Source organism: Antedon bifida, chromosome 7, assembly GCF_963402885.1.
Source record: "Antedon bifida chromosome 7, ecAntBifi1.1, whole genome shotgun sequence".
Classification (NCBI taxonomy): Eukaryota; Metazoa; Echinodermata; class Crinoidea; order Comatulida; family Antedonidae; genus Antedon; species Antedon bifida.
Genome location: NC_136232.1, coordinates 22,225,122 through 22,239,082, shown reverse-complemented (window position 1 = coordinate 22,239,082; position 13,961 = coordinate 22,225,122). Strand labels below are relative to the sequence as shown.

The 13,961-nt window shown below is 36.2% G+C and overlaps 2 protein-coding genes across 5 annotated transcripts; one reads left to right on the top strand and one right to left on the bottom strand.

Moving 5' to 3' along the window:
• Window positions 1-1,821: 1,821 nt before the first annotated feature.
• LOC144847995 (arrestin domain-containing protein 3-like) lies at window positions 1,822-8,734 on the bottom strand. Its single transcript, XM_078704645.1, has 8 exons — window positions 8,304-8,734; window positions 6,524-6,617; window positions 5,962-6,028; window positions 5,417-5,567; window positions 4,385-4,487; window positions 3,711-3,988; window positions 2,639-2,870; window positions 1,822-2,124 (listed from the first exon to the last, which is right to left on the bottom strand). Exons 1-8 carry the CDS (start codon window positions 8,451-8,453, stop codon window positions 1,967-1,969), a joined length of 1,233 nt encoding a protein of 410 aa, XP_078560771.1. The 5' UTR covers window positions 8,454-8,734; the 3' UTR covers window positions 1,822-1,966.
• A 577-nt stretch (window positions 8,735-9,311) lies between these two features.
• LOC144848560 (uncharacterized) lies at window positions 9,312-12,357 on the top strand. Of its 4 annotated transcripts, none has more exons than XR_013613866.1 (4): window positions 9,312-9,359; window positions 10,195-10,433; window positions 10,935-11,399; window positions 11,606-12,357. XR_013613866.1 is itself a non-coding variant. In XM_078705367.1 (3 exons), the coding sequence occupies exons 2-3, from the start codon at window positions 10,203-10,205 to the stop codon at window positions 11,049-11,051; spliced, it is 348 nt and encodes a 115-aa protein (XP_078561493.1). In that variant the 5' UTR covers window positions 9,312-9,359; window positions 10,195-10,202; the 3' UTR covers window positions 11,052-12,357. The 4 variants fall into 4 exon arrangements, 1 of the variants encoding a protein (XP_078561493.1); XR_013613865.1 differs by having other exon boundaries at window positions 10,935-11,445; XR_013613864.1 differs by having other exon boundaries at window positions 10,935-11,445; window positions 11,538-12,357.
• The last annotated feature ends 1,604 nt before the right edge of the window (window positions 12,358-13,961 follow it).

The following is a 13,961-nucleotide window of genomic DNA, read 5'->3' as shown; positions in this document are numbered from 1 at the left end:
CTCATAAACTTTAGTATATACAAAGCAACATAAACAAATGTAAATAAAAAACAGTAACAACTTAAAAGTAAATATTCAAATCTTAATACGAATGTCTCATACAAAGAAAAAACAGCATATTATAAGTAAAGTAATTTATGCGTGATAACATTTTGAATAATAAATGTTTAATATGTACCAACGACATTTTATGAAATTGACATTTATAGCATACAAGAATCTTCAAATGTATAATACAGAGTAAGTCTACATATTATTTCGAGGCTTTTCGATGTCTGTGGAGTTTACAAGCTCAAGTAGTTTACGTATGAAACGCCATATGTGCAAAAATATTTATCCTTTTTTAATAATATAATAAGTCAAAACTCCGTCTGGAACCCAGACTAGCCTACATGGTAAGTGAAACGGAAATTGTGTTATCGTAAAAGCCATAGAAAAACAACCCAATACCAACACTCAATATCAACACTCAATAATTACGTTCTCAATCCAAAATCAAATTCTCAATCTAAGTTGTTTATTAATATATAACAAAAATGTTGATTAAAATTTAAAATAAAAACTGATGTATTGGCTGACGCAAACGTTTTCATAAACGCTTAGCCATTTCAACGCGTTAAACGCAATTAAATTCCGTTTAATGTCTTCAATGAATCTTGTTCACATCGTGCTCGTTTATTATTCGTTGAAAGCCGTCCAACGCAACGCAAACACAACGCAACAACAATAACGTGTCATGTTCTGTACTAAGTTGTTTATTATTAATATTGAAATATCACATTACAATGTAAAAAGAAGAAAATCTCATATTTAAATAATGTTTATATATTACTGTATATATTTTTATAAAAACAGTCCAATATTGGCAGTCTATGTTTTCTTTATTATATTCAAGAAAAACAAAAATTATTTAAAAACTTTATGACGCTTATGCAAGGAAGATAAAAGGTAGTACAGTATACGTTTCGGTATTACTGTAACTGGTTTCGAATATTGCACAATTTAAGCAAAAGGAGTTGAAGCTTTTTGACGCATTTTGCGTTATCAGCGCAAGAATATGACGCATTTTACGTTTGGTACCATTCGGATATTGAACAGCTTTTTCGTGATTTAAATACAAGCATTAGACAGAAGTATTTTTACAAATGTAATCTCCAGCCTTAGGATTTATGACTCTATTGCGTTCCCAACACAAGAAGATGACTTATTTTGTATACTAACGTACAGGAATACTTATTTAAAATTTGTAATACAGTAGGCCTACCTCTCTTGATAATTTATTTAAAGTTCTAGACGAAATTTTATAAAATGTTTTTAAAGTTGACATTCATACAACTTTATACAGTGGAGGGATTTTATATTATATTATTAGTTTGCGTTTATAGTGATATACAATACGACTGCAGTTAGTCAAGCCAGTTAGACGTGTTTATGCCAAGTGCAGGTGCTTAGCTTGGCTCAGTGCAAAAGCGCGTAGAAAAGTAGGCCTAATACTCCTTGGTGCGGTTTCAAGTTGTATACTGTATTTCTATGTGCACTTTACGATGCGTGTAATTTATCTAGTGTGAACAGGTCCTTAGCGTGGCAAAACTTATAATGAAATTGTGTCGCTCTTTCCTCTATCGGAGTTTAATTGCGGTTTAGCTTGCGTTCAGACAAAAAATACACCGGTTAGACATCCGATAATACACCCGATGGTAATCGCTTGTCTTACATTCTGAAATATATCGGGAGTTAAACCGGATGTACTGAAATCTACCAGACTTGTATCGGAGTTAAATCGGAGTTAACGACACGGAGGTATAAGATAGTTAATCGTGGGAACACAGTTTAATATCAAGTCAAAAATATGATATAATACTAGGTCTGTCGATTTAGTTTTCGACAACCAGTTTGTGCGCAATGTATTAAGTACAATCGGTGAATATAAGTCGTTCCTGAGTTAAATAATCCATCCCATAATGATTCATGTATCCGGTAGTTCTACGTACAAATTGGTATCTTCTGAATAATATGTATACATTGGTATATATGTGCTGTCATCATTGTTCATAATCGACTCGTCCATTTCAGTATCAGAGTCGTTAAGACCGAAGACACATTGCGAGTAACTAGGAGGTGGAGCTGTCAAAAATAAACATTGTATTTCGTTTAGACGCTACCAATAAACGCATCAGCGTTATACGCGCGCGTACAAAAGTCGTATAAGTTATCAACTTCTGAACGCACGTGTTAAATGTGTGTCTGTGGAAGCATTGATAGAGATCTTTGCTAATTAAATGTTTGCCAGATAGGCCTACAGATTGGACACCCCCTATTCAGTGAACACTTTCCCGTAAAAAGAATGAGGGAAATCTATGTTAACACTTAATATTAGTAGAAACCTTATTGAAGGTACATCCTTTGAAACCAAACAAAGTGTCCTAATAGTGCCATTGTCCCTCGTTCATCGTTTGGACACCCCTATTCAGGGAACACTTTCCCGTAAAAAAGAATGAGGGGACATCTATTTTAACACTATGGCCAAACCCTTTAATAGGGCTGTCCATTGTCCCTCGTTCATCGCTCCTCCCTCCATCCTCTCAACATCATCCCAACATCCCACCTCAGGGATGAACTCAATTGTTTTAGAACTTACCTTCATACGGAGGTGGCGAATCCGCCTCTGGGTCAACGAGCCGTGTAGCTTCTGATACTCCTTGGTTCCTTACTGGTCGGCTTCTTCGAAGACTAGGCCTTGGTGGCTGTTGGACGTTGTTATTATTGTTACTGGTACTAGCTTCGCTTTGTTCACCAGGCCTACGTGGTATAGTTGCTATAACCACGGGAAGAGGAAGAGTTGCCGATGTACACTCGTCTTTAACCACAAGCTTTGAACAAAAAAAGTAGCGATCGAAAGTTACTACAATCGAAGAAAAGGCTTTGCATTATTTGTTTCCCATCAGGTTTAAGCCTGTTTTCCTGTCGACGTTATTCGACGCTATCGTCGTTGATCGTTAACAGTTCAACGACGATCGTTTGAAAACGATCAAGTTGAAATAATAACGATAGCGAGTACCTTTTCCTGTATATCGTTAACATTTCAATGTTTACTTAGGAGATCGCCGATTATTGTTAACGATAACGTCGACAGGAAAACAGGCTTAAGGCAAAGCGTGAGAATGATAGGAAAACAAACAATGCTGCCGGATGACACATCATTTGATATCGTGTTTTGCATTGCTTGCAAAACGAAGGGTATGTTTAGTTAAAACTAATAAATATCAAATTAGAATCTGATCAGATTAGATATGATTCCAATTTCGGCATTAAGTGTAACTATGGTTTAGATGGCATATTTAAACTTTTGGAAACAAATGTATTTATTTAAATTTAGGTACATTGCTAAGGATAACCTCCATTCTATCCTCATTAGAGGTGGAAATCCTTCAAAAAGCAAAACACGGAGAAGAAGAAGAAGCATTGAGGAGAGTTGAGTTGTGTTTTGTCATAATAAACAAATCCAGCGGAAGTGAGCGTTGGAAAGAGCATCGTCCTTCAGTGGCGTAACGCCCAGGACAAATTCCCCTGGTAAATGGTTTAGCACTCCTAAGGGTACTTTAACGCTGGGTAGTTGCATTGGACTGTTCATGCTCTGGGGCGCGCCCCTTGAGCTATGAGGCCCCTGGATTTAGCCAGTGAGCGCCCATAGCCGTTACGCCACCACTTACCTCAATGAAATATTCAACTTTGATCAAGGGACATACTGACATTGTTGGAGGAACCATCGGCATTCTAACCCGTACGTCATCCCAATGCTCCGTAGTGAATGGGAATACACTGTTTAACTTGTGTTTCCAAACGGTTTTTGGACAAAGTTTGTGTTCGTTCCTGACGTTACTTCCGGTGGTACAGTCTGTCAGTGTCGTCTGCTGGTAAAGCCTGACAACAACCTCCATTAAGTCCGGGGAACGGTTGTTTATTTCGGCAGAAAATCTCACATACTCTCCTGAATAGAAAAACGTATACAAAAGTAAGCAGCAGAGATGTCTTTAACCATAATATTAAAAAAAACATTATAATTTGCGACCAGCCAAAGGCTAGAACGTATGCCTACCGATTCTCAGTACCGTAACTCCATATATGACAAATATCCAATTTCATACGGCGTGATACGGCGTTTCATGTGTTTCACACTTGGTACGTGAATCCTATCATGGAAGGTTAGTGGGAAGTTAGGTTAAGGTTTATTACAGGCGTTACCTGAAAACACATGAAATGCTGTATCATGGAATTTGCGTTGATGCGGGACATATTTTACAGTGGACCGAGAATCGACCAGGCCTACAGGTTTAATGATGAATTAACCATCGGACAAAACGAATACAAGATTTTCTGCAATTACCTGGACAATATGCTTTGCGGTTGATTTCAAATGTCGCAGTAAATTGACTTTTGCACACCCAGCAGCAACCGATCTGAAGTCCTTTAGTTTCCGTAGATGGGCTCTAGAAAATTGAGAGTTAATTACAGTAAATCACACATCGTACACATAAAAATTAATACAATGTTGGTTAGAAACACGTGGTGTAATCTTACAGATACCTTCTGATCCGTCTGCTTCCGTGACGTGGAATAATGATTCGAGACGAGTTTCATAATGAAATTATTATGAAACAATTATTAATTAACATTTGGGATTCACTTTGCACGCACATTGACATAAAACGATCAAACTGACAGACATGACCAGAGGGGTGGGTGGGGAAGGGTGGGGGGAGAGAATTACTGCTGGTTAATCGCTCGTCAAAAGCCGTGTCTATCGACGATAGATGCCAGCGGTCTTTCAAACATCTCTTTTCAATCGTAAAACTTGACAGGCCCAGTGTTAAAATATCTGAACTGTCCTCTGTCATCTTGTGCTTCTGTCGTCTTATGCTTCTGTCGTCTTATGCTTCTGTAGTTTTGTACCTCTGTCGTCTTGTGCTTCTGTCATCATCTTGTGCCACTGTCATCTTGTGCATCTGTCATCGTGTGCTTCTGTCATCTTGTGCTTCTGTCGTTTTGTGCTTCTGTCATCTTGTGCTTCTGTCATCTTGTGCCACTGTCATCTTGTGCTTCTGTCATCTTGTGCTTCTGTCATCGTGTGCTTCTGTCATCGTGTGCTTCTGTCATCTTGTGCTTCTGTCATCTTGTGCTTCTGTCATCTTGTGCCACTGTCATCTTGTGCTTCTGTCGTCTTGTGTTTCTGTCATCTTGTACCACTGTCATCTTGTGTTTCTGTCATCTTCTACATCTGTAATCTTGTGCTTCTGTCACCTTGTGCTACTTCGTGTAGGTGGATGACCAATAGAATATTGAAAATGAACTGTGATCGCGCAGCAGAGTTCAGATCACAGGTCGAGTGGTCTGATGATCTGAAACTAGAAATACTCACCAGATAGCAAGGAGCGTTGACGTCAATGTCATCTATGATGGTGAACACCTTTCTACATATCTTGTTCATTGACTGAGGTCCAGGATTCACAGTAGCTTCCACGTAATATCTAATGAAACCGAATTTTGCTTCAAATGACGTTGGAAGATGGCTGAAATGAAATCGAACGTTTAAGCTTGGTTCCCACTAAGACGTAAAGCAACGCAAGCGATGTTGACCAATTACAAGCGACAGTTCGAATAATACATCGCTTGTGATTGGTCAACTCACTTACATTGCGTTACGTCCTTGTGTGTCTTACTTCTGCTAGTGGGAACCAAGCATTACTGATGAAACATCATTCACCACGACAGGTTAAAGAGTAACCAACCAGTAATACAGAAATGTCACCATACATAAAGGTGAAAGCTAGTTTAGATATGGAAGGCCCTACCTTTATGGCAGTTAGTTTAGATTATGGTAGGCCCTACCTTTGTGAAAGCTAGTTTAGATAGGGTAGGCCCTACCTTTGTGAAAGCTATAAGTTTAGATATGGTAGGCCCTACCTTTGTGGCAGTTTAAACTTGAACCTCATCACGGCATCGCCACCTGGTAGCTTCTGACTTGCAAATTCTAGTGTTATAAGGAAAACAATCCATAGTTTCTCTAAAGCTCTGTCTACACTATCAAACTTTATGTTACAACAAAAATGTGATGTGCCCATATATGGACATGATGATTTCATATCACTACCATATTTGGGTATATCACTACCATATTTCGGCACACACTTTTTTTGTCAAACTTGTTTGATAGTGTAGACAGAGCTTCACTAAACGTATTTCTTTCATTCGTCAATTACACAATTTGTTCAACACTCCCTCCACTTACGGACTTCTACAAATCTCTCTGTAGGTACGCTTGGAACGTTTAAAGGGTCTTTCACACCTCTGTTCCGTAGCCGCGTAAAAACGAAACATTGACGTTCGATTTGATTTAACGGCACCAGAACCCTGTCGGAACAGGTGTGGAAGATCTTTAAGTCCTTCGTACCCCAACCTAAAACATTCTAATGAAACTTTTTCCCTCTCCCCACCACCTGAAACTAGATTAAAACCAGCAACTTACGTCCTCCCCAAAGTTCTTGTCGTAAATTAACGTATAACTTCTCCTCGCCAAAGTGCCTTGATGTCCTAACCGACCCTGCCTGCTGCCACCATACCTAGCAGTCAATAGATTGGAAAAATGATGCAATAATCATCAAATATGGAGTAATTTTCAATTTAATTGAACTACAATATTTTCTGAACAAAGTTACTGAATATACCGCAGATAGAGATGATTCTTGTTTGTTTGTTTTCCCAATGTTAACCCTAAATGTCCATTTACAGGACGATAACGATCGACGATAAATAGATAACCATGCATTTTTCTTATATAAATTAGATAGGTTTTCGTTCTAGAACTATATGATTAATCAGTTATGCTATTTTTGATAAAAGTAATATTTTTTAAAACCCAATCAAATTACGTCATGAATAATAAAAACAATAAAATCGTTGTATTGTCACGATATTATTTCTCTTATCAATCATGACGTCATTTGATTGGACGTGTGAAAATATCATTTTCATCGAAGGAAGCATGGATGGTTATCCTTAGTTTTAGGATGAAAACTTATTAGATTTCTTTTGTTTTATATATGAAAAATACATATTTCTTATCTATTTATCGTCGATCGTTATCGTCCTAGTGTAAATAGGCCTGTTTATCTGTCACGCTTGTCTCACTAAAACGTTTGTTTTTTCTGTACTTTTCAAAAGAACGGTTTTCTTCAACGCTGGTTCAGCTAACATTTGCTCCGAAAAAAACCCCCTAATTTACTCGAAAAACTAAATCGAAAAAATATTCTCTGAAAGCAAAAACCCTCATGCATTATACATTGTTTTTTTTTCTGAGAAGTATCATCTTTTATGACACCACATTATTCTTGTGAGTCAAACGCCAACGCATATCAAACGTGTATTGAAGTCTACTGTTACAACTAAGATGAAATGCTAATAATATTATATATTATAATAATAAGTATGTTTGAAAACGTTGACGGAATATTCAGCCGATATCAAAAGAAATTTCACTACTCAGAATTAATCAATAGAAAATAAATGATGAAAACAATGATAAATACACATTGACATCTTGTAAATTTGGTTAAATAAAATATTATCGTTACGTCATGTGATATATGAAGACTCTCTAATGCGTATATATCTCTTTCGTATCATAATTTATGATATCTGTTTGATCATGGGTTGTGTTTATCGTCATAAATTAATATTACTATACTATAAAAATCATCTTTTTTTTTTATTTTATATTCTGACAGCTTTGATATTCGGAGAGGCCAGATAGCTACATAGCCGTTAAGGCTAGTGGCTAATAAAACGGCCTCCGGATCCTTAAATAATCACAAAGACATTATACATTATTATATGTGCTTTACACAAACACGTCAGTATTATTACAAGTCTTTGGGAGTGGAGTTGATCTGTTATGATATCTGAAAGGATTTGAACCCACGATCCCGGGATTGGTAGCCGAGCATCTTAACCACCAAGCTACAGTCGTCCTGTGTATAGCATTATGAAGATACACAAATCAAATCTTTGTTCGCATTAGTTATCGTTATCATCATTATCATCATCGTTATCTTATCATCATCGTCATCGCAATGTTCCTTTCATTTTCATCGCTGTCGTTATCATCAACAGCATCATTCTCATCATCCTACTGTCAGTCGGCGTGATGTCATTATCATTGTCGTTATGATCACAGACATGATCAGCGTATAGTCATTGATTGTGTGCCAGTGATTATGACGTAATAGCAATATTCTAAGAAACCTTACCTTAGCTTTACCTATCAACACCACCTTGACCAGTTCAAGCTGACATGGTTCCTTTAGGTTGGTCACCACCTTCCCCTTCACGTACTCGCCACACCTATAAACAGGGTGTGTACTATCCAGAATGATGGTTAGCGACCGTATTCTACCCATCTTGCGAAACCATTCAGGGGTTAGAAACGACACCACAATCAAGCCATCTTGTAAATCCAAAAAATCTCCGGCGACATCATTATACTATTAATATCCCTTTACGGTTGTTGAATCATTAATACACATAATGTTTACCATAATGAAAAATAGTCTACGGCTGACAGGATAGCACCATCGCGTTATGCTTTCTCGGTGACTCCTATGCTAATTCGCCTTGTAATTTATTTTCCTTAACTGTCTGAGAACGACGTACGACGTAGCAATCGTGCAATGTAATTACTACACGCGAATTTAAGTACAGTTGTATTGAGTGCGTTTTATATATACTATTGATTATTGATGCGTACCGTATTTATTCTGTTGTTGCAAATGAGGTTAATCAAGTTAAATATTTAATGTTGTCCCCTCATCCTCTCATCGTCCTTATTCAATAATAATAATTGTCAGTGTTGGAGTTTATAAAAATGAGGTAGGAATCGAGTGGCACGTAGAGATGAATTTAAATATGTATTTTATAAGAACACATTATTTATAGCGTGGTATCCACTTTCCAATTGGATTTCGAGGCCCCCGCGGGTGTGAAACAGATTTTAGGAAAATGTGAAACTTATCAATAGCTGGCTGGCTAAAATTAATATGTTCTATGTACCAACCCAATCGTGTTAACTTTAATCTGAGATTTTTTGCAACTCATCGACTTTAATCCCCCTTTAATCCGTTTTAAATCCTTTAAATCTCAACCAACTCATGTGAAAACTGGTTGTCGCCCTCTATTTTCGCCAATATTCAATTGATCGATCATCAATCGGCGGCGGCGCGGATCATCAGAGAGAAACAGAAGAGGAATTTCACATTCATTTTGGTTTCGCTCAACTGCAAAAGCAAAATAAATACCTGCATTTAACTGTAAGTAGAACCTAGCTTAGCAAGTATTTGACATTCTACCATTGTAATCTTAAATGCTTTCTAGCTACCCATGGTATGACTAATTATCCGTTTTCTCTCTTACAAGTTAGGCCTAGGTAGGGCCTATGTAGGCCTAGGCTTAGGCTAGGCTGTATTGAAATAATTTCGTCAGGCAACCAACAGCTTGTCCAGTATACCTGGATCTAGGCCCAGTAGACAAGATCAATGGACTAAAGAATAGTGACTTGCAGTTTCTGACTCGCCTATTGTAAAGTTAATGACTTAAGCAGGAACTGGGCCCCATTTATTTATTTTGTTTATATAAATTAAAGCAACTGAGAATAGATTCTACTATCTATTCTAGGCTAATTAAATAATCTTTATTTTAGTTTTTTAAATTAATAATTTAGGCCTAGAGGTACGTCAAGGTAGATTAATTGTTTATCCACTTGTGTAATATAGAGTGTTCTGATCAATAAACTTCAATCTATAGTCAGAGTGCAAAGTTGGATATATTTTCAACTTACATTTATATATTCAGGCCTTGTCTTTTGAAAATCATAGGTGTGCTACAAATTGCACTCCTCAATACATTCAGGGGTGCTGTAGGTGTGCTGTTTGTATTTTCGTGTGTAGAAGTTAAATTAAGGCGTGTTGTAAATCGCACTCCTCAAGGGCAGTTTAGGAGTGTAGGTGAGTGATCGCACTCACTCGCCTTAAAAGACAAGGCCTATATACTGCCATCTCTTTTTAATTTTTTCATACACAGTGCATGTTGTAATGTATGGTTGTTAATGAAATGATAATAAATATATTTTCCCTCAATTTTCTTTAGGTATTTACATGGGATTGTCTGGATCAAAAGAAGACAACATGGCAGCCACAAACTTCGTAGAAACTGCAATTCATGACAAATGCGTGGTGGTATTCTCCAAAACGTACTGCCCATACTGCAAGATGGCAAAGGCCGCCCTCGATGAGGAGGGAGCTAAGTACGAAGTGGTTGAGCTGGATAAACGCAGTGATGGCGATGCTATACAGAATGCTCTTGCCCAAATTACTGGAGCAAGAACGGTAAGTACTAAATCCAAATAAAGTGCAACCCCTTATTTTAAAAAATTTTTTAGTGTTGTGTATTCTAATTTAATAATAGCCAATTTCCCCCTTGCACCTACTGTATAATATTATAGCTTATAATATGCAAAGAGGCATGTGCAAAGTAATTTGACTAATCAGAAGCCTGTGACAGTTCAGATAATTTGTTGCTTGTGATTGGTCAGATAAATTTAAATTTAGATTAATTGCGTTGCAGGTACTATACATCCTTTCTGTTGGATCCTAGTGGTTTTCTTCCCATAATCTCCATAGTCCTAGGTTCAATGACACAACTTGCTAGCCATGACAAAACTAAATCACCACCCCCTTTCTCCCCCCCCCCACCCAATCCCAAAGACATGAGATGTAGTTTTTATGCCATTTATTTGCTATTAACACTTTCCTTTCCATTCTGTTAAATTCTGGCCTAAATTATGATATTAATAACAATGAAGAATTTGTATATATTTTTATCTGCAGGTTCCAAGAGTGTTCATCAAAGGAAAGTGTATTGGAGGCGGTTCGGAGACCAGGGATATGCAGGCATCCGGAGAGCTTAAGAAGCTTCTTGAGGAATGTGGCAATGCCCTGAAATAGATATTCACAATGTTTAATTTTGTATTTATCATAATTTCATGAGAAATATTATTTGATATACATATGGCCATAAATTATGTTACTATACAAACCAATAATATAACCATAATGCATTTAAAAACATACTATTTTGTATACAAAATAGCCACTGGCTTGGTAGATTTTATTAAAAATGTAGTGACTTCTTTTGATTGCTGTAGAGGATAACAAATTACTAATAATATGGCAGTATAATTTCAGTAATAATAGTAACAGAGGTAATTGAAATGTAATTACTGAAGTAATTGCAATGTAATTACAAAGTAAATGTAATGTGATTACTGAAATTAATGTACTGTGATTACTAAAGTAATTGCAATGTAATTACTGAAGTAAATGTAATGTGATTACTGAAGTAATTGCAATGTAATTACAAAGTAAATGTAATGTGATTACTGAAGTAATTGCAATGCAATTACTGAAATTAATGTAATGTGATTACTAAAGTAATTGCATTGTAATTACTGAAGTAAATGTAATGTGATTACTGAAGTAATTGCAATGTAATTACAAAGTAAATGTAATGTAATTACTGAAGTAATTGCAATGTAATTACTGAAGTAAATGTAATGTGATTACTGAAGTAATTGCAATGTAATTACAAAGTAAATGTAATGTGATTACTGAAGTAATTGCAATGCAATTACTGAAATTAATGTAATGTGATTACTAAAGTAATTGCATTGTAATTACTGAAGTAAATGTAATGTGATTACTGAAGTAATTGCAATGTATTTACTGAAGTAAATGTAATGTATTTACTGAAGTAATTACAATGTATTTAACTGAAGTAAATGTAGTGTGGTTACTGAAGTAATTTCAATGTAATTGCAATGTATTTACTGAAGTAATTCCAATGTAATTACTGGTTGTGTAACTACAATATTACTGAAAGATTTAAAAAGCTTGATTTACAGTACTTTAAATGAGCCTTACTTTATTCTGTTATTGTATTCCACTAGACTAGGTATTTTATATTACAGTAGAACCTCTATTAAAGGGACACATCCGGGACCAAATTAACTTCTTAATTCAATATTCAGGAAACAAGTCCCCTTAATAGGAGGGTCCTACCATATTTATAGATATTGCTGAGACTTATTTTGAATAAATTTGCATTAATTAGTTAGTTTTTTCGGTGTAATATTCTGGTAAATTTCTGTATTCACATTTTTTTTTTGTATTTGCACCACATAGAGTTATAACTACACTTTAGTATGTAGACTTGTGTGAATGGGAAATCAAAAATGCAATAGATGATTTAGTATGTTTGCTTTGTTTGTGTTTCAATTGTTTAAAGCTCTGTCTACACTATCAAAAGTAGTTTGATGTACCCAAATACGGTAGTGATATGCCTAAATATGGTAGTGATATGACATCATCATGTCCATGGGCACATCACATTTTTTTGTCACATTAAAGTTTGATAATGTAGACAGAGCTTTAGTTTTATAGAAGATTTGAACCAGGATTTTGGAATTAATAGGAACACACCTCACTACTTTAAATATTTGATTATACCATGAAGGTAATATTATTATTATACCTCCGTGATTATACAGTAGTGTGTTTATCATACATGTTATCATCGTGTCTTCTTCGATTCAACGGTGTGTCCAAGACAATCTAGCAACAGGACACTGAGCTCGCCTGGCCAAGATAGGAACTCGTAACAGTCCTTTGATCTTATGTCTGAATGCGACAAATACCAACAGTCCTGTACTATGTAAAAAATATAGTTTCCGCGGCGCGCGATTTCTGTTAAGGGTCGTGAAATGAGCGTGTCGCAGCCACAGATAAACCCTTTGATCGCCGGACCTCAGTATCCTGTCGTTAGATTGCCTTGCATGGTTTGTCCAACATGTTTTTCCATCCATATCTACAATCGTCTCTCTGATGGGGCTCTGCTTGGGCTTCCAGTGACCAGTATAAGATGCTATTAAGGTACTCGACTCACCCACTATTCAATTGATGATCACTGCACACTCCATCTTGTTTTCTTCGTGTTTCTAAGTGCGCCCTCAATTTTATACTCTAAATCAATTTATTACACTAGGGTGAATAATAGCCTTTTCTTTTTGACTCACTGAGATATGACCATGGCACTGATTTGGTAACTACCGCAGAGAATGACCCCTCCAGCCTTTGCGACACCCCAATACATGGGAAACCCATAATATTCAGGGAGCACTTTCGACGAAGGAAAAATAGGAGAAAATTTTACCACTTTTAACACAGGACACCAGTTTTAATTTAGAAGACACTCCCTTATTTGGGAGCATTTTGTTCGGTTCCGAAGATTGTCTTAAAGCTGTTCTTACGTTAGGCCTTAACACTATCAAAATAGAAATTTTTTAAATTTTATTTATTTATGATAAACCAGAAGCACAGTGATTAAAACCACGGAATGATGATATGTTTTCCTTTCCGTTTTCGAGTTTTCCCGTAGTACGGTATAACACTGATTTGCCAAAAAGGGTCTATAATTTCTCCATGTCTCATTTTCGTACGTTTACTTTATTTTATTCTATTTGTTTTTTTCACCTTTTTAAAGTGACAAAGTAGTCTGTCCCTAATTAAAATCTATGATTTAATTCGGACTCCGAAATAAATAATTCATTCGAATTTTATTTGTTCATCTTCAGGAAATTGTTTTGAAGATGGACAAAAGGAGTTGGAATATGCCTCACTTTTTTGGAGTTGATTTTACGTTATCATAATTATTAAACTTTAGTGGGCCATTATTTTATAATAAATTTGGAAACTCACTGGTACTTGCTCAGCAAGTCAGTAGGAAATTGTTGGAGTCTAGAGGGCGCACTCTGTGTTGTTGTCGTGGCCTCTCTTTTCGCGCATGCAATCTGTTATGAT

Excerpts from the sequence above, each read along its gene's own strand:
- LOC144847995 (XM_078704645.1), bottom strand. The coding sequence starts at position 8,453 with ATGGGTAGAATACGGTCGCTAACCATCATTCTGGATAGTACACACCCT. Across the intron at positions 4,488-5,416 it reads TCAACGCTCCTTGCTATCTG|AGCCCATCTACGGAAACTAA; the intron begins GTGAGTATTTCT and ends TCAATTTTCTAG. Across the intron at positions 2,125-2,638 it reads TTCGCCACCTCCGTATGAAG|CTCCACCTCCTAGTTACTCG; the intron begins GTAAGTTCTAAA and ends TATTTTTGACAG.
- LOC144848560 (XM_078705367.1), top strand. The coding sequence starts at position 10,203 with ATGGGATTGTCTGGATCAAAAGAAGACAACATGGCAGCCACAAACTTC. Across the intron at positions 10,434-10,934 it reads AAATTACTGGAGCAAGAACG|GTTCCAAGAGTGTTCATCAA; the intron begins GTAAGTACTAAA and ends TTTTATCTGCAG.